The sequence below is a fragment of the Anser anser genome (assembly GCF_964211835.1).
Source record: "Anser anser genome assembly, chromosome: 1".
In the NCBI taxonomy this organism is placed as follows: Eukaryota; Metazoa; Chordata; class Aves; order Anseriformes; family Anatidae; genus Anser; species Anser anser.
The window spans coordinates 147,236,378-147,255,149 of NC_139720.1; the positions used below are offsets into that span (position 1 = coordinate 147,236,378).

The window sequence follows — 18,772 nt, forward strand, 5'->3', positions numbered from 1 at the left end:
AACTAATTTAAGGCATTAAAACAGTTCATGCTGGAGCTTTTTCCAGCCCAGCGTGTGGAATGATGTCGTGGGCTGTGAATTCAAAGAAACTTTCTATTAATAAAGAATGTCAAGAGATGTTTCAGGCTTTGCTGTAATTCTTACAGATTTTCAACACCCTTCTGAAAATGAATTCTGTAATGGAAAGCATTCTCAAGGATTTGCACTTTGCTCTCCCACAAAGATGCACATTTTGAATGTCGGTATATCTCGTTATGTGCGACGATCTGATTTTCTCATATATGGCCACATTCAACAGCCAGACTTGGCAGAGCCAAACTAAAATCAGCGTATGGAAATGCTTCCAGATTTTATAAGTCTGTAGAAAGTAAAGCTGGAAGGGACCTTCAAAGGTCACCTCTTCCCTGCCCCATCCTTGTGCAGGATCAGCAGGATCCACCTCTTCTGCCATGTGCCTATCCAGTGTGCCCCATGGACAAAGATTGCACAGGTCCTTTAACATGAAGGCTAGTTGAGGGCTTGAGGGTTTTTACAGTTAAAAAGTTTTTTCTCAATTTTTTTTTCTCATTTTTTTTCTCAACTTCTTATCTTACATCAATTTCATATCTTACATATATACCCATACACCCGTACACATAAGATATATATATGTTTATATACACATATAGTGAAAGCGTAGGCTCATCATGCTTTTGGTTTTATAAAAAGTATGTTAAAAAAATAGCTGAACAAATATAGGAAGTGGGAACTCTCGTAGCAGGTTCTTGAAGCAGTGAAGTCTTTTATTTTCTTTATTTACCCTCTTTACCTAGATTCTAAATTTATGATAATCGGTCTTTTGTAAGAGCATGTGGAAACTTTGCAGAGACGTATAACTGTCAGTTCTTTACACAGATCAAAAATGGTCCGTGCAGACACAGCTTTGGAGGGGAATGCTATTCTTTTCTTCAGGAAATTAAATGCACAAATTCTTTTTGCATCCTTCCAGCTGTAATAAATAGCTGAAGGTTCAGTCTGTGGCTGTTTCTCTTAGCTTTCCCCAAATGGATCATTCAGATGAATAATTCAAAGGAAACATTTAAACTATTTGAAAGCGTACATGTTCAAAATGCACACGTTCTCAAAACAGCAAAGTGCGTCACCTCACTGTTCTGAGCATTTTCTATCAATTTAAGTCCATGGTCTGAACAGCTTGGATCAGAAGTTAGTGTTGTTTTTTTTTTTTTCCTGTTTAAGAGTTATCTGCAAAAAACTAAATCTCCCCTCACCTGAGCAGTTAACATGGATAACTTGTTATACAGAGGACTGTATGCCATATGTAAGTGTGTGCTTTTATTTTCCTAGGTTGAGTGGTGAAAATAAAGTGAGAAAGGCGGGGAACTCTGTCTCAGCTTTCTGGAGGAAAATGATTTTTTCTATCTTACAAATTTCTGCACAGAAACGGAGGAGGCTTGGATGCCGTGAGAGAATGAGTGGCATATCAGCAAACTTGACTTCACAGCTTCTCTCAGCCCACTCCTTTCCTGCGGTTACAGGAAAGTCTCAATGGGACCTGGGCATGCAGGTGATGCCCCACAGAGAGAGTTGCCTTCAGCAGCAGCTGTAAAAAGTGGTGCTAGGTCAAGGCCTTGCTTGGTGTGGCAAACTGAGCACACAGATGTGACAGCACAGGTCTATCGATGAGTTAAACCACCCAAACTGGAAACACTCAGGGTTTGTTTCTAGTCATGTGGGCTTTTGTAATGACTGGTATGTTTTGGGTTTTAGTCTATCAAAAGAAACTTTGTACAGTATGAGTCTTCTTTACCAACACTTTTCTTAATCTGCTTTATAATCAAGGTTTATCTTCCGCTATGATTTTTTGCAATATATCTTATTATATATCGTATTATAATGCCATTGGCTTTACAAAACTAACTTGAATCTAAACTGAAGCTGATCCAGCAGTTGAATGCAACTCATTTTTTATACTGTTATACTTGCCTTTTTACCTGCTCTGCATTTTCACCTTCTGATTTTTATTTTTTTTTTAATGAAAACTGACATTCAGTGCTCCAGCAGTGAAGGGTAGTTGCTGGGCACCTTGCACTATACTACGTGTTTCTTGCTGAAAAGTTTTCCAGGTCTACCTGTGCTCTGCTGGGATTTCCCATTGAATTTCCTTCTGCAGCAGCCAAGTGTCATGGTAGGCACTGGGATGCACGGCTTTATGCTGGAGTATTTTCTCCTTTGGATTAGAAACAACTTCATGAATCAAATATTCTCCCAGTCCCTGCAGTGAAGACAGGAGTTACCTGTTCCTACTGCTGTGCATATGCACTTGGAGCTGTTGGCAGCTGGCATGAGCTGCCGGGCACTTTAGTGCTCTGTGATTGGGATGCATGGGGTAGGATGCTGGGTCCAGGACTCAAGGAACATTTCTATGTGGCTTACAGCCTTTTTTCATATGCTCTTTCCCTAGGTTGTCATGTAGGTAACTATAAAACGTGGAATTTATCCAGTGGAAAAAATCTAATGATATATTTTGTATGTTTTTGATTTTAGGATGAAATCTTGACAGTCATCAGGAGGGTAGATGACAACTGGGCAGAAGGAATGCTGGGCGACAAGATTGGCATTTTCCCTATCCTCTATGTTGAGGTAAGCTCATGACAGGTGGAGGTGTGGGCTTCTGTGAACACCCTCCGTTTATATTTGCACCCACAAGGGAAGGATAACCTTGGAAATCCTTGAATGAGAAGGACAAAATACACCAGAATAACTGAAAAGGGAATTTTTTGGTGCTCTGTCCTAAGGCACTGAGAATATGTTTGCTTCAGTCAATTCAATCTGAAGCAGCCAGAAAAATGTACAGCAGGAACGGCTGAAGGCTTTCCACCCAGCATTTCTGGTGTAATCTCCTCAATGTGTATGGAAAATGGGAGAGGATGACCACAGCCAGGCATCTTGCACACACCCAAAGAGAGGCAGGGGCTGCCAGTGGCTCGGAAGCACCTCCATGGGCTCAACTGTGCCCCAGAAGACGAGTACTTTGGAGAGCCTGGGAGTGCCACATGAGTGGTTTTATTTTGTTTGTTTGTTTGTTTTGTAGGGTTATTTTAGTGGGATGTCTTAGAATCATAGAATATCCTGATTTGAAAAGGATCCCGAAGGACCATCAAGTCCAACTCCTGGCTCCACACAGGACTACCCAAAAATCAGGCCATATGTCTGAGAGTGGTGTCTAAATGCTCTTTGAACTACACCAGGCTTGGTGCTGTGACCACTGCCCTGGGGAGCCTGTCCCAGTGCCCGACCACCCTCTGGGTGCAGAACCTTTCCCTAACACCCAGCCTGACCCTCCCCTGTCCCAGCTCCGTGCCGTTCCCTCGGGTCCTGTCGCTGTCCCCAGAGAGCAGAGCTCAGCGCCTGCCCCTCCGCTCCCCTCGTGAGGGAGCTGCAGGTCGCCATGAGGCCTCCCCTCGGCCTGCTCTGCTCGGGGCTGAGCAAACCAAATTAACCTCATCCGCTACTCATACATCTTTCCCTCCAGACCCTACACTATCTTCATAGCCCTCCTGTGGACACTCTCTAATAGTTTTATGTCCTTACATTGTGGCACCCAAAACTGCACACTGCGCTCAAGGTGAGGCTGCTCCAGCACAGAGCAGAGCGGGACAATCCTTTCCCTTGACCAGCTAGCAGTGCCGTGCCTGATGCACCCCAGGGTATGGTTGGCCCTTTGGAGTGCCAGGGCACACTGCTGTCTCATGTTCAACTTGCCATCGACCAGAACAGACAAGAGGCTGCTCTCCAGCTTTTTGTCCCACAGTCTATATGTATATTCAGGGTTGCTCCATCCCAGGTGCAGAATCCGGCACTTGCTCTTGTTACGTTTCATGTGGTTGGTGATTGCCCAGCCTTCTAATTTGTCAAGATCTCTCTGTAATGCTTCTCTACCCACAAGGGAGTGAACAGTTCCTCCAAATTTAGTATCATCTGCAAACTTACTTAGTATGCATTCAAGTCCTGTGTCCAGATCATTTATGAAATCATTGAAGAGAACTGGCCCTAACATGGAACCCAGGGGAATCCCACTAGTGACTGGTCACCAGCCTGTCTTTCATGGTTCAGTTGTGTTCAAAGTCTCTGAGAGAGAGAATTCTTTGTCCTGAGCACTTTCCATAAGTCATTTCCACGTGAGACTTCTTGCAGCGTTAACACTTGGACCTCGTGTCCTCTGAGCAGACTTGTCCTGACACTTCTTCCCACTGCTATGTGTCCTCCTGATGGTTCCCATCCAGCCAGAGGGTCAGAGGAAGAGCTCAGGGTGCCATCACAGTGGCCCTGTTGGAGCTGCTCTGCTCTTTGAGCACTTTCAGAGAACTTTCCTCCTTCACAGATAAACCAGGTGTGCAAAGAGCTGTTTGGCACCACATGTATTCCTATTTTTTTGAGGAACTCTGCACTGGAGGCTTGGCAATCCCAGAGCCACCCAGCAGCATCAACGTAGGCTGGTGCTGCTCTCTGGGGTGAGGCATCTCTTGTGTGGGCACAGCAGAGCCCACCCCAGCCCTACTACATGCTGCTCTGATGCCTGCCTCCAAAATTGCTTCTCCAGATTTCTTAGTTAATGACTTGAGACAAAACAGAGATAATTGGTGCCTGACTACCTAATTATTAACTCTGACAATGACCAATTTGGAATAAACCATCATTAATACACATTGCGTTCCCACAGTTGACAAGAACAATGATATTAAAACCAGAATGTGTAGGAGCCGTTATTGGGAAACCAGCTGCCGCCCATAAGTTAATGACTAGTTTTCTTCTACTCTGAGCATGTAAAGACCTTTTCGGTTTGTTGTGATTAAATCAGAGAACCAGGATTTCTCCCAGATTCCATCCTTTTTCCCTTTTCTTTCAAGTACCTGGGGTGACAATGTGACTGTCCTGAACTTTGCTACAGGAAGAGCGAATAGGGGACCTCTGCCAGCCAGCCACCGTTGCACACCACCACCTTTCCCCGGCTTTAGTCTCACATGCAGGCTGCAAGTGCTTGCACTGCCTACACACCATACAGCATCCTGATCCCTCTCCCACCCTTAGGTATCTGTTCTCTTTAATTACTGCTCCTGTAGGGTGAAGGTCTGGGAGACTCAGAGGAGCAGCACGCTGGGAACAAGTGCAGTGTTGTCTCACTGAAGTTCTCAATTCACTAGCTCGTCCCAGGCGGCCACAGAGGAATAAGAGGAAAGGCTGTATAGAGTCAGAAGATCAATACTGGATGTTTCTAAAGAGATACCGACAGCAAGGCACCCAGCACCATGGGAGAAGAATGCACTTAGGAATATATGTATGCATATACATTCATATACAGACACACATGTATATAAAATAAGTACAACTATGTACCTTTATGCATATATTTGCGTAATATGCACACACATATTTCATCTGCATAAATTTGAAATTGGGAAGATTGAAGTTTTCAAATGAGACACTTGGACGACATGGACATAATACTTGTGCCGTGGTTTGTAAAGCCAAAGGGAAGTGATCTTCCAGATGTAACTATCAGCCACCTATTCCATCCACATCCTGTTGGATGGAGGCCTTGTTCTGAGTATGAAATGGGCTTGTGTAGCTATTGGAGTTTTACCGTTATTTCACTGTTGCCAGGTTCAGATGTTACTTTACATTAAAAATTAAGGGGTATCAGCAGGCCAAATCCCAAAGAAGTTTTGAAAATCTCAGTGCCAATGTTTATGAAATAAATCCATTAAACAAGTAGTACTTCCGTCTAAAAACACTCCCCAAGTCTGTCCAAGTCCATTAAGTGGTTTTCAAAATCTTGGCAAAATGTGCAGAATAAGCAAAGCTTAACTCGCACAGTAGCCTTTTACTTGTGCAAGTTTATCAGCCAAAGCGTGTGGGATTTTGCCTGGCATCCAAAGTTGTGCACCCTGGAGGAATCCCAACCAAGGGCACTTGCCCTTGCCACAACAGCCAGAGCACCAAAACCAGTCTGGTTGCTCACGGATGCTGCATTTCTGTGCCTGGGAGGACAATTTCCAGAGCAAGACTGTGGTGTCACAGAGCAGTAGCACAAAACACTAGATACCAGAATATATCTGCTCCCAGCAGTGTTTTAGAAAATCCATATCTCAGCGTTACGTGTGGTTGTCCAAGCAGCCAGGTAACGTACAGTGTAACGTGGCATATTCTTTATGCTTTGCTCCTCGGAAGTGTCCAGCAAGGGTTCTTGCATGCCTGCTGTGCCTGAGAGCTCCCTGCAGAGAGGCTTTTTCCTGTCTCTGTAGTGGCATCTCTGTCCCACAGCCAGAGAAGCTACAACAGCATGAGCAATAAATATTTGCAGCTCACTATGGCGACTTTTACAGAGTGAGTCACACACAAGATGTGGTCAGGGAGAGTTTACACCGTCTTTTTTTCTTATTTCATCGCCATCCTTCTTCTCCAGTAGAAGTCATTTGGGCAGATAATTTATGTTTTAATTTGGCTACAGAAAAAAACCACGGCATAATCAAAATGATTCTCAAGGTGCCTTCTGCCTGGAAATAAGCATCTTATTAATAATTTCCATAGTCTGAAGTCATATTCTTGCTGGGAAGTGTGTAGGACCTGTAAAGAGTTCAAAGTCCTAACAAGATCTCGTTTATTGTACTGTCTTCAAGCTAGCTCCTTTATTCTGAATAACTGCTATTATCTCTGTTTGGAAGTTTTAAGTTTAGTGCTGTTATGTCTAAAATTGGGAATAATGAAGAATACAGAGTGTCCTAATAGATTTAAGTGTGTGGGAATGAAATTCGAGGGCACGCCTAGTATCTGAAAGGCCAAATCCTGCTCGGATGGATGGTCGATAACCGTAACTTCAGAAAGCAGAGCTGTTAGACCCGAAACTCTGCCTGCAGCCCCCAGTGCAGAGAGGCATTGCTCAAGATCGAGAAACCTTAAGAGTCCGTGGTAGAGCAGGGCAATTACGTGGAGCATGGCTGTGACTGTAATGTCAGCATATTACAATTGATGAAGTGCCAGCCCATTGTTATAATGTTTTATGACAGCAGGGGCACTGGAAGCTGTGATTAAGTAATATTAGGAGTTTTTAAAGGCTTTTTACTGAGCAGTGAAACAGCGTAGTGGAGATCTTCTCCTGTTCTTCACAGTCAGAAAGAGGAAAAGGTGGAAAGGAGGTCTAGGAGACAGTGGGAGGAGGTGAACAGACAAGCCCGATGGTCTCAGTGCCCTGCAGCGTGGATACAGAAGACTCCCGTGAGACCCAGGGGGAAAAAAAAAAAATCTTGTCAGTCAGTGTTTAGAAGGAGTGCAGCCAAAAGGAAAAAAATAATCCAAAACTAAATGCATTTCTTAAAGAAAACAATGATTTTTTCATTCCAAAATCAGCTTTGCAAGTGCAAAGCACCACTCTTAACAGCTTTGTACTGTACCACTGGCTCTACCGATCACCTTCAAACAGCTTACCCCGTACAAGGGTACCCAAGCACATTTGCCAGGGTCCCAGCTGTGGTCATTGCATAGTGTCACAGAGACCCATCTTCCCGGCAGAATTTGTCCTTAATTGTGTAAGTATATCTTTTGCTGAAGGTAACCTCTAGTCAGCCAACAGATGAATGCAAACAGTTAAGAGTTTAGCGTGTATGTGTCAAGTTAATCTGAAGAACAAGTGTTCCAGGAGGAGATACAGAGAGCCAGTCTGAAGGCAGTGAAGCCTTTCCCACAGCCCAGCCTACAGCCCTGCTTCACTTTGAAGTGTTCAGCGTTTTCCTGGTGCTGTGGCTCACAGTCTGACATTCAGTCTCCATGGCAGATTTGGGATTTTTTTTGTCTGTCTGCAGATTCACAGCTTAGTTCCAAATATCCAAATATCATTGTATTCGTGAAAACTGCGTACTTCATGTCTACATTTTCTTTGTTCTCAACCTTTTTTGGTTCCTCCCTGCAGCTGCAGGACAGATGGATCGCTATGGGACTCCCATAACGAATTCAGCCTCAAAGCCTGACCCATCACTTAGAGATGTGTGGCCTCTGTGGGAGCATACTCTACACCTTTCAGAGGCTCACTTATGACATCCTTTTAAAGAAGGGAGCATTAGACAGTCATTAAATAGTAAGGTTTGTTTGGTGCCCTATCAAAAAAAATAAAAAAATCTCTGCTTTTAGGGACCGTCAAAATGCTTCCAAAATGGTTCATTTTAGCCTTGCTAGTATCATTTAATGCTAATAAAATTGGGGGATTTTGAGAGGTGGATAGAATGAAACTGTAGATGATTTTAGAAAAGGTGACTTACTAAATCTCAGAGGAGCAAATTCATCCCTGTAGTAAGTAGGTGTAACGCTAATGAGTAGAGGATTATACCCATTAACATCACAATCGATTTTTTCTGTTCTCTTTCCTTTTGTGTGTCAGATAAAAATGGTATAAGAACCTTGTAAATCTGGCAATAATGTAAGCTGTAAGAGGTGTTCAGCTAATTTCTGTTGAAAAGCTTTGTTGATACGCATTTTCAAATTTTCTAATTATGTTGTTGTAAGACTCTCATTCCTGCATCTTCATAGTTTCTAAAAGGTTGGTGCAACCTGATTTCCTCTTGCATAGAAGATGGTAGAATATTCCAGGATACTTTCTGGTATCAGATTTCTGCGTGGATGGAGTATAAAACACAGTTCCCCTGTTTCACATTCAAACTGAAACATGCAGAAGTTGTGTTGTAGGCTGCAAGAGGGACCTCAGTAAGAACCTGTACACTTACTACTACTTTCACGTCAATCCATGGATAAAACTTATTGATTTAAAGTGTTGTCACATACATACAAAGTAAAATAATTTAAATAACTTCAAATAACTATGATGCCAGTCAGCAAAGCTAAGAGTATTAGCAGTCAGAAGGGAGAATAAGATTAAACATTCAAATGTGCTGCTGTTCATTAGGGGAAGCTTTTGGTAAGTGTCTGTTGCACATTTCTGGAACACATCCATCTTCTCAGTGCACTGTTTTCACTGCTTTTGCCACTTGTAATGTCTCTAGCTTATATAAATATAAAGAACATGTACCATCCTTCCCATTCTGTCCTGGAAGTGTTGCTGACAAGCGACTTTTATGCTTTCCAGATGAGACTGGTATAGCCCAAATGAAAGCTACAGTGGCAGGTCTGGGATTTCTGTGTAATCAGTTCTCAGTGCAGGTTGTTGCTCTTAAACACGTACTTCTCTCTACTAGTAAGGACATAGGACAGTCATTCTTCCTAATCGGGTTCCAGCTATTGTGAACAACCAGGTAATATACCATCCCTTTCAGAAACCAGTCAAGAATTATCTTCACAATAGCCAGTGTATTTGCATCTACTTGAAACTTTCTCCTGGACTATGAATTTCACTAGTTTGGGAGTCATATATATATTATTTTTAATCTCTGTCCCACCTTTTCTGCATAACAACATCTTCTTCTCCCTTTTGTTTACATAAATAAAGAACCTTTTGCTCTTTGTTTTAATGTAATGTAAATTAGCAGGACTCTGGGCATTTTTTTCCCATTTTTCTTAACCTTTAAGTCATTTTTCTGAAGTTCTCCGTTAGTTTCTAGCATCCTTCATGAGGTGATTATTCATGCATATTCTATCAGATTTTCCTCTGTCTTCAGAATACAAAATTGAGCTAGCATTATCACCTAAACTTAAATGCCCGGTTTCCCCTACACTGGATTAGCTGAGCTCCTCAGCTTCATAGACCTGTTTTAATCACTCATTCCCCTTAGGCTATGTCTGGACAAGTCGATGCAGGATTGCTTTCTGGTTTCACATCGGGGAACACGTTTCTCCTACATCAACAGTTCATCTTGAGTGGGTGCCACAAAGAGGAAGCCTGCGTACAGAGGTGGGTGGGAGCGCTGTCACCTTTGAGTCATCCTCCAGCCCAGACAGTCACGAGACCTGCGGGGAGCTGTGGGAAGAGACGGCACCTAAATTTAGACATAGCTGTAGGTTATGAAAAAATGCCATTTGGAAAGTGACAGTTTTAGTTACGGGTCTTCTGTTGCTTCTCCTCCTGCCTACTTTCACACAAATGAACTCATAATTAAGTTATTCAGATTAACATGCTATGACCAATCTTTCTGTTAATCAAAACCATATCTAAACTATTATCAACTCTTATTGTTTCAGGGACTGTTGAATCAGAAACTGGCCAGCTGTCGCATTCAGGAATATCTTCCCCACCCACCCCCCATTATTAGTAACATCTGAATTTCCTAAATTTTATTTTGCAAAAATAACTCTTCAGGGTTATTTATAGGCAGCTTCCAGTCCAGCCAATGTAAACACACAACCTTGGCAAATAAGATAATTTCCTGACTCTTTTTAAAAGCATATATGTCATTTTGATATCTGTATGGGGCATGTTTTAAGTGCTGTCTAGTAGGAACTGAAAATTGAAGTGCTAATTATGTAGCTAAGTAAGATGGACTGACTTTTGCTCATGATCTGATAGCAAGACTTCTAGCCATCATCCGTTCATGGACTTAGAATCATAGAATCGTAGAATCATTAAGGTTGGAAAAAAACTTCAAGATCATCTTGTCCAATCGTCCCCCTACCACCAATGTCACCCACTAAACCATGTCCCTAAGCACCAGGTCCAACCTTTCCTTAAATACCCCCAAGGACGGTGACTCCACCAGTTCCCTGGGCAACCCGTCCCAATGCCTGACTGCTCTTTCTGAGAAGAAATGTCTCCTCATTTCTAACTTCCAGAATTTCCCCTGCAAAATCCTGTTTGTCATCCTTCCCCAATGTAAAAAGACTGTGGACTTGCTGTGTTTTGCACATGCTTTCAGCAGGCAGCCCTACTCACTTGCCCTTCCCTTTACCTCTAACTCTCCTGAACTGTACTTGTGCTTGAATATGTGTTTTCCAGTCCTGGATGCTGTTCTGTTTCTGCTATTTTTATGCTGAGCTTTGGTTTCTGCTTCAAAGTTGATGTTATTATGCTGCCAGAGTTGCTTGTGTTACGAAAGCAGCACTGTAGATGGACCCCCATGTTCGCTGGACAGAGAATGATATCATAAACTGTTTTGTCTTCCTAATATTTTCATCCATTTTAGTGTTTCCTTTCTCTTACAGTCCTTTTGTCCTTTTTTCCTTCCTGTTTTAAACTTCTAAATTTTCAGTTACAAGTGAAGAGACATCTGCTGAAGCCCAGTCATACCACACAGCAGCAGCAGGAACAGGACAGCAGTTCTGCCTCTGGTACCACTTGTGGACTGGGAAATACTGCTCCAGATCATGTGGGAGACCTTGTAGGTCTCTAGGTACAGTTCATCTGTCCAAGGCAGATAGTCCTCTACAGGTGAGCTAATTGTCCAGATAGCCCCTTACCACTGAGTGAGACAAGCAGGTTCTCATAGTCAAAGAAACAGAAATTGCCACTTAATGGAGACATCTGAAATATGTCAGCTTCCTTGTAGAAGAGCCTGTTACTCTGCATTGACTAGGAGGAGAAGGTAAGGGTGACAGCTATGGCCTAAGGCAATGATGGGGACATATTCCTGGACCCCACTCTGCGGTGGCTCAGGCTGTGAGTCTGTGCTCTGCCTGCTGTGCAAGGGAAAGGCTCACCACAGGTGTTGCACGCACTGCCTGCACATTTCATCAGCAAAGAGTATCTACGTTCAGGTCAGTTCCTTTGTGTTACAGACAGTATTTGTCAATTTCCCAAAGTACCTATCTGTCAAGTAGCTATCGATGTTTGTTCTGATATTGTTAAGAAACGTTAAAGCTGCTGTGTCTTTCAGAATGAAACAAGATGTCCTTTCACATCTCTTACAGGGTTTTCGTTGCTGTTATTGTTGGTTGTTTGCTTGTAACTATCTCTGATAACTGAATGAATGAGCTTCTGACAATGCTTAGACATATGTACAGCAAACCTTGGGGAAGCCCAGGCGTACCCTTTACTACCCACGACTTCCTTATTCTGCTCCTTGGGTAGCTGAATCTCTTAAACACACACATAAAATAATAAATAATTAATTAATTAAAAATAAGAAGTAGATGTTCACTTGGAAGTAGATGTTTCTAATGGAAAAATACCTCAGGCAAAGGATCCATCCATCCCTTTGGCCTGGTCCCTGCTCAGAAGGACCGGTTAAGTGGGTAGCATATTAGGGTTGGCTTTTGCCTGTGCATTTGCCATTAGCCATTCTGAACTTCCCTGTGGTGCTCAGCCTCCTCATAGCACCCAACCATTGGAGTGAAACGTTTTAGCAACGGCAGAGGTTTCCATGGGCCTCTGCACCATCCCCCATGGAGCATACCCTCTGTCCCAGGCCCTGAGGTGGCTCTAGAGCACATCAGCAACCTGCTCTCTCTAGGGGAGGCACGGGAACGGGCTTTTGTCTTTTCCAGCCATTGATCACCTCTGACAGCTTCTAAAGATCACTTCAGCGGTGCTGAATTCTTGGCATCTTTTTTCCTTTTGAAAAAGAAAATGTCTTTCAGTCTCGCTTACCTAGAGGTAATGCATGAATGTATATTAAGAAGCTATATGTCAACAGATACACGATTTGTCTAGCAGTTAATGAAAAATAAAATCCTCAAGGACTTCATTATGTCTCACACATTCTTCACTTCATTTCCTACTTTGCTATTACTGTGCGTTGCACGTCTTAATTAGCTTCCTTCCTGGGGAGCTTTCCTGGTGCTGCAGAGCTCTTCCAGTGGAGATCAGCGATCCAGATGTAGCCACAGAGTGAGAACAGAGGATTTGAGGACAACCGTGGCCAACTGCCTGTCTCCTCTGCCACTTTGCTGGTAGCAACAACCTGATGAGCAGAGGACAAAACGTGTCCACCCATCAGCTGTGGCACTGGTCAAAGGAAAGTGGGTCCAGTATTAAAATACCAGCCTTTGAAAGGGCCTGGAGGATTTGGAGGTCCATGTTGTCCTTTGCTATGCCTGTGATGGGTGTGATGACCTCCATCAGAAGGACAGGATGGACAGCTGGTGCTGGTGACACCATAAATGATATGCTGGGAGGTGCCTGCTAGAGCCCCCTCATCTCCACTTTCAGAAGATAGCATCTTTTATAAATAATGTTCTCCCACGCTGAAGAGTCACAAAATTTGGTTAAGCTTGACCCTTTAAGCTTTCAAAGACGAGTCATTTCAAGAATATATATGATGAAGTTGTGAAGTGGTTTTACCTCTTTCCTTGTTTCTTATTGTGGCAATGGTCAAACTCCCTTCATACTACACACATAAGAGACATGGGAGTGCATATGTGTGCTGAATGCTTACTTCAAACAACAAAAATACCATGTGAAGTTGATTTTTATTCTGAAAAAAAATGTCATTAGCTATACCAAAACCAGATGTTAAGTCTTAAATCCCCTAACATTTTGTTAGGTGTTAGTGCTGAATATTGAGAATACCAAGTTCACAAGACTAGAGAAGGAATCAGTACAGGCAAATTGAAACCAAAAATCAGAAACAGGGGAAGAGAGTTGGAATAAATTTGGGGATCTCCACCTTTTCAACATTTTCTCTAGAGCACAGGATTCTCGAGGGCTCATTCCTTGGTATTTAGTGTATACCGTAGAAGAATTTGCGCGCAAGTCCTTCATCTTGGTTATTTCTTTCCTTTACAAAATAAATCTGCCATTGTTTATTTTATGTTCTGCTGCACCATTTTGGGGTTGGTTGATCCCGTCATTATTTTAATCTGACAAAAGCAAGGGCTGCTGCCAAAAGGATTGTCCTGCTTTTGCCACAGCCATGGCAAAACTTTCATGTCACTTCCCTTCTTCCAGGCCTAACAGACCTCTGGCTGTGCACTGAGATGGATCAGGGAACTCGCCCCTATTGAAAGCTACTCACTTAAGCTGTCATCAGTTTTTTAGTTTCCAGTCATATCTGTTCCCTCATTCCTTTTACTGTGTAGCCACATGAGCATCCACGTGGATACAGGGCAGAAAGTATGCAGATGGGAAAGGAAGGCACGTGGCATCTCGCACTTACCTCAGGAAATCATGGCCAGGGCACTAACCCTCACCCACAGATTTTCTGCAGGTGATGCTGCTGTTGAATTGTGCTCTAACCCACCAAATCAAAATATTGAGATGAGGAACATGGGTCTTTGTGCAAGCAAGCGCCTCTTCCTCCTGGTCATCCCTCAATTTATCCGATTATTTTATTAAGTTGTAATTTTATGACAAAGGAGCACTGGATACTCCGTAAACAACGCTAATAATATTACCCTTGGTTTAAGTAAGGCTGGAGGGAGTGTCCTGCTCTAAATCTGACTTTGAAGTCTTCCGATCTGCTTAGACACAATTAAATCAAATTGACAGGAAATTTCATGAGAGAGGTTTCCATAATAGAATTTTTCTATAACAGATTTTTTCTGGAAGCTTTGGGACAAAGCAGGAGAGGCACCAGAGCATTCAGGCAGTGGTGGACTCATGCTGGAGGTACTCCCTTGCCCAGGTTCTCAGGGGAGGGCACTGAGGGAAGAGGCAACTCCGCTTTGTTTTACTGTTTCTTGAGAAGAAAGCAACGTTCAGTAACAAGGAGAGCACTCCTGGTTCAAGCCCTGCCTGCTTTGATGTTGGTGAGGCAAGTAAAGCAGTTCCCTGAGCCATGACGTGGTCTGGGAGCTCTTGGTGCACCCATTGGGCTTCTCTGCCCCACAGAAGCTGGGTAGCTGCTTTTCAGCAGCTGCTCAGGGCCATGCTCTGCTTCAAGCACTACCTCTAGATTTTGGCATATGAGGGTCCCTGATGGCACAAGAGTGCTCCTGAGAGCTGAGTTTAAGCCCATAGCAAAGGACACATCTGTCTGCTTTTGCACTGAGCAACGTTCTCTCAACACACACCTGAGGTTTCAATACAGTACACTGTCAGAGTTAAATGTGTTATTTTTCCTATTTGGTCCTTGGTTAAAGAGGGATCAATGTGCTTTCATGGCAAACGATAAAGACATTGCCAATGGGAATCACCTCCTCACACCTGGCTCCATTCATCCGTGTATCTGGCAATGCTGCATAGTCATAGGACAACCTGACTGCTGAGCATTCACAAAAATCAAACTCCAATCATCTTGTATCCTGATTATGGCTACAACCTTTCTGCATCCATAACAAATGCCGACCTGCCTCATTCGTGACCTCGTGAAAGTGCACATCTGCTGCCACTTCTTTCCCTCTCATGGCCTTTGCTTTCCTGTTGAGTACATACAACTTGCCCATACTTGCAAACCTTTGATTATTCATTTCTCTCACGACCTATTGTTTTTTATTTACTTCTGAAAGATCAACTCCTGCCTTTGATCAGCCAGTGATGCCAATCGCTTTGTCTTTTTTTTTCCAAATTTTCATTTACTTCTGTAGTGCTCTGTTCTTCACTGTTGAGAAGAATGCTTCGAAAACATCTAGACAGCTGCATCAGCACTGGTCCTCCAGACCCCTCTCTGAAATTGTTCTTGGCTGTGATGCCTACAGAAGATTTCCGATGTGCGAAGTCTTTTGTCCCTCTTGCTGATAAGGCTGTCTCTTTGTATACTTTGTCTATATATGGTCCTCATCTTAATTTATGTTTTCTTTGGGCCAAGAGCTGTCTTTTTGTTCTGTCTTTATGTAATATTTCTCACAATGGAACTGTGATCTGTAGTGGGAATTCTTCAGCTTTTAATGGCAAATATAATAAGCATTATTAACAAACGTGTCTGTGTGTCTTCATCACATAGTGTGGTCGCAGACTGCAAAAATTGAGTTCCCTCAGGACAACTTGTCTCCCTGCCTAAAGATTTTAGGTGCAACCCAGGGCATTCCATTTTCAGGAAGCAATGGGTTAGGAAAATATTTGGACTTGAGTAATGTTGGGGGTGTGTGGGGGGGACAGTGTTCTGCCCTTTCAGAGAGATTTCCTACTGTGCAGACTTTTTGTTAGCCCATTAATTTTGCCATCTCAGAACTCAAACAACGTGGCCCAGGGCAGTGGTTTCCCAAATTCGTTCCAGTTGCAGCACACTAACATAAACAGCATTTGCATATGGATGTCATAAAAATGACTAATGCCGGCAATCATCGTACTTCGCTGCAGTAACGTGACACATGTGCCCAAGCGTCCTCGGGGATCTGCTCCGAGCTCCCTGGCGCCGGGGCAGTGGCACACCTCTTATCTAGCGGTGACACCCGCAGCAGAGCGGGCTTGGACAGACAGCAGAGCGTGAATCCAGCTTCCCGTGTGCTCGTGGGAGCTGTTTCGCTGCCTGACTCAACAGCACCGCGCACGTGTCCTCTGCCCCGAGCCAGAAATCAAATGCAGGGAGTTGAACAAATAGCATTTTCTCGTTTGGTAGCCGGAAAGTTCAGTGAACTCCTTGACTGCAGCCATTGGCAAGTCTGTTGACAGACATCAGCCCCTGACCTCGGCCATGTACCCAATCATATTTTAACGTCTGCGATTCTCCAAAGAAGGCTGCAGACAGCTCGAGGGACAGTCAGCCACACCACGAGTGCGAGGCTGAATGCTGCCATTTTCAGTCAAGAATTTGCGGAGTCGAGGGAATTCGTCGCAGTTCAGCCCTGACAGATTTCTCTTCCAGCAGATGAGGGGAGAGGGTTGTGAACCCAATTACATCATCATATAGCACAGAAAACACGCTTTCGTGTCTTGCAGGATGGCTTTCAGAGCCTTCAGCTAATGCTCAGTCTCCCTACGCAGGGAGATGCATGTGATTATGCCCCGTGCAACAGCTACTGCTTCCAAATGCCCTCCCAACCCGTTTGTTATCCACCTTTTACCAAATATGACAGAAGTAGAAAGGTCTCCAAGGTAAGACACCCTTGTGTGAAGTTGTTTTAAAATGACTGGTCACTGTACAGAATGAAGGAGGGTGTGAAGTCATGCTCCCACTGACGGGACGGAGAGCTGTGGTGTTTTACCAGGCCAGCCAGCTCTGGCAGGAGCTCCACACACACAATATCTAACTATACGGTCCCATGGGACATCACTCTGTTGCAAATAGCCTGTACCACATCCAGCAGTCCTTCTCTGCCTTGTATGTGGGAAGTAGAATCTGGAAGAGTACATAGTCAAAAATGTCTCTTTCCTATGTATGGTACACGCGGGGCAAAGGCTGTTTATCACAACCCGTTAGTGCTGATGTCTGCCTGAAGTGAGTACACCTTGGTTCCTTTTGCAAGCAATTGAACCAAAACATTTTCTTGGCATTTGCTTTCATTCTTCATTTCACTGCTTTATCAGAGATAGAGACAGCAGTACATTTATTTGTGTGCAATTCCCCACAGGTAATCTTCAGTTGCAGCACATAAAACTTAATTTTCCCCAATTGCATGAGATTTCTTATTCTACACAAAGTTGTAAATCACCTCAACAAAGACTCCTTGCCTGCTCAGTGCAGGCAAAGCCTTGCAGTGCTTGAAAAATGACTTCTGTTTTCCCACATGCTCCTTGTACTGTTATTCCAAGGGCTTCTTAGATTTATCCAACTTCATGCTTCGTGCGGATAACAAAGCGTGATATGGGGTGCATTTAGGCCTTTTTCTCAGCATCCACCAGAACACTTTTGTAATCAAATTCAGAAGGAACTTCAGCATCTATATCTATTTTAATGTTTCTTTCATCCTTTTCCTTTATCACATTAAGTTGGAAGGAAGTTCCTTCCTTAAATAAGACATTATAATATTGGTGCTTCCTTCACAACAACTCTGAACATTACAAATACAGTACTTTCAAGCACAGTATTTCCAAGAGTGAATCTCAGAGAATGAGCCAAAGGGCACGATGTAGTGTCTGGAAGATGTGGGTCCATGCCACAATGCATGCAACGAAGGTCCAAGCAGCAACGTGAGCACAGTGTTGCCTGGTTCACAGTCCCATTTATAATTACTTGGGGTCACACACCATTGTTGGGAAGTCATTTACCTTGAGACTCACAGCCTTGATGTGTGCATTTACTCTGAAGTGATCCTCAGCCTTAACTGCTGGTATTTGACCCATCAGTTTTCAGCTAATTCAAAATTTTTTAGGTATTGTTGTGCATCCAAGAAAACAGTAGTACCAGGAGCCTTGTGGGACATGAGGGAAAAGAGGTAGAGGTAGAAAGGTATGAGGTAGAAATGTTGCCAGAGGTAGAAATGAGGTAGAAAGTTGCCAGAAAATGTTGGAAACGTGAGGCTTGTCTCTCTCTCTAAAGCAGGTAGGCTCTGCAGGTATTGCTCAGAGAACACTTGCAATCCACACAGCTCTTCTCCAGGTACTGCAGTATTTTTCCTAGCCCATGCCGAGGTTTTGACATCCAGCTGGCTCAATGTTTCTGCAAGTGAAGAGGTTTCTAGATTTCAGCACAAAGCTGCTTCAGAGGGCTTCCCTTCCTCGCAGTAACTGGCAGCAACTGTAAAGGGCTCGTACAGCTGCCAGGCATCAGTGAGGTGTGAGGATTACATCTGAGAAGCTTCTGGGAGTGCTCCTGAGTCCGTCTTAGCCTCTTGCCCTGGCTGCTACCCAGCACGAGGCTGCTCACACTTCTCCTGCCAGCACCAGTATCTTCTGTCTCTGTGCACACGGGCAGCTGTACTCACAGAGGCGCAAAGGTTTTCCAATTAGCAAGAGCAAGAGCAAGGGAGACTCAGCGTGGCCAAAAACCCAGTGGCTTCCTCCCAGGAAAATGTAAGTGTCCTGTCAGATCTCCAGTGGCTGTTCCTCAGCTCAGGGACCTTGAGCCTCAAGCCCAGGCACCTT

At 43.7% G+C, this 18,772-nt stretch overlaps 1 protein-coding gene across 3 annotated transcripts in view; it reads left to right on the forward strand.

The window, feature by feature from the left end:
- The window catches only part of SH3RF3 (SH3 domain containing ring finger 3), a 237,302-nt gene that overhangs the window by 154,160 nt on the left and 64,370 nt on the right, over positions 1–18,772 (forward strand). For all 3 annotated transcript variants that reach the window (XM_083814690.1, XM_083814689.1, XM_083814688.1), the window contains exon 3: positions 2,545–2,640. In XM_083814690.1, the coding sequence (XP_083670816.1) occupies positions 2,545–2,640 (96 nt within the window). The remainder of the gene's footprint in view (positions 1–2,544; positions 2,641–18,772) is intronic.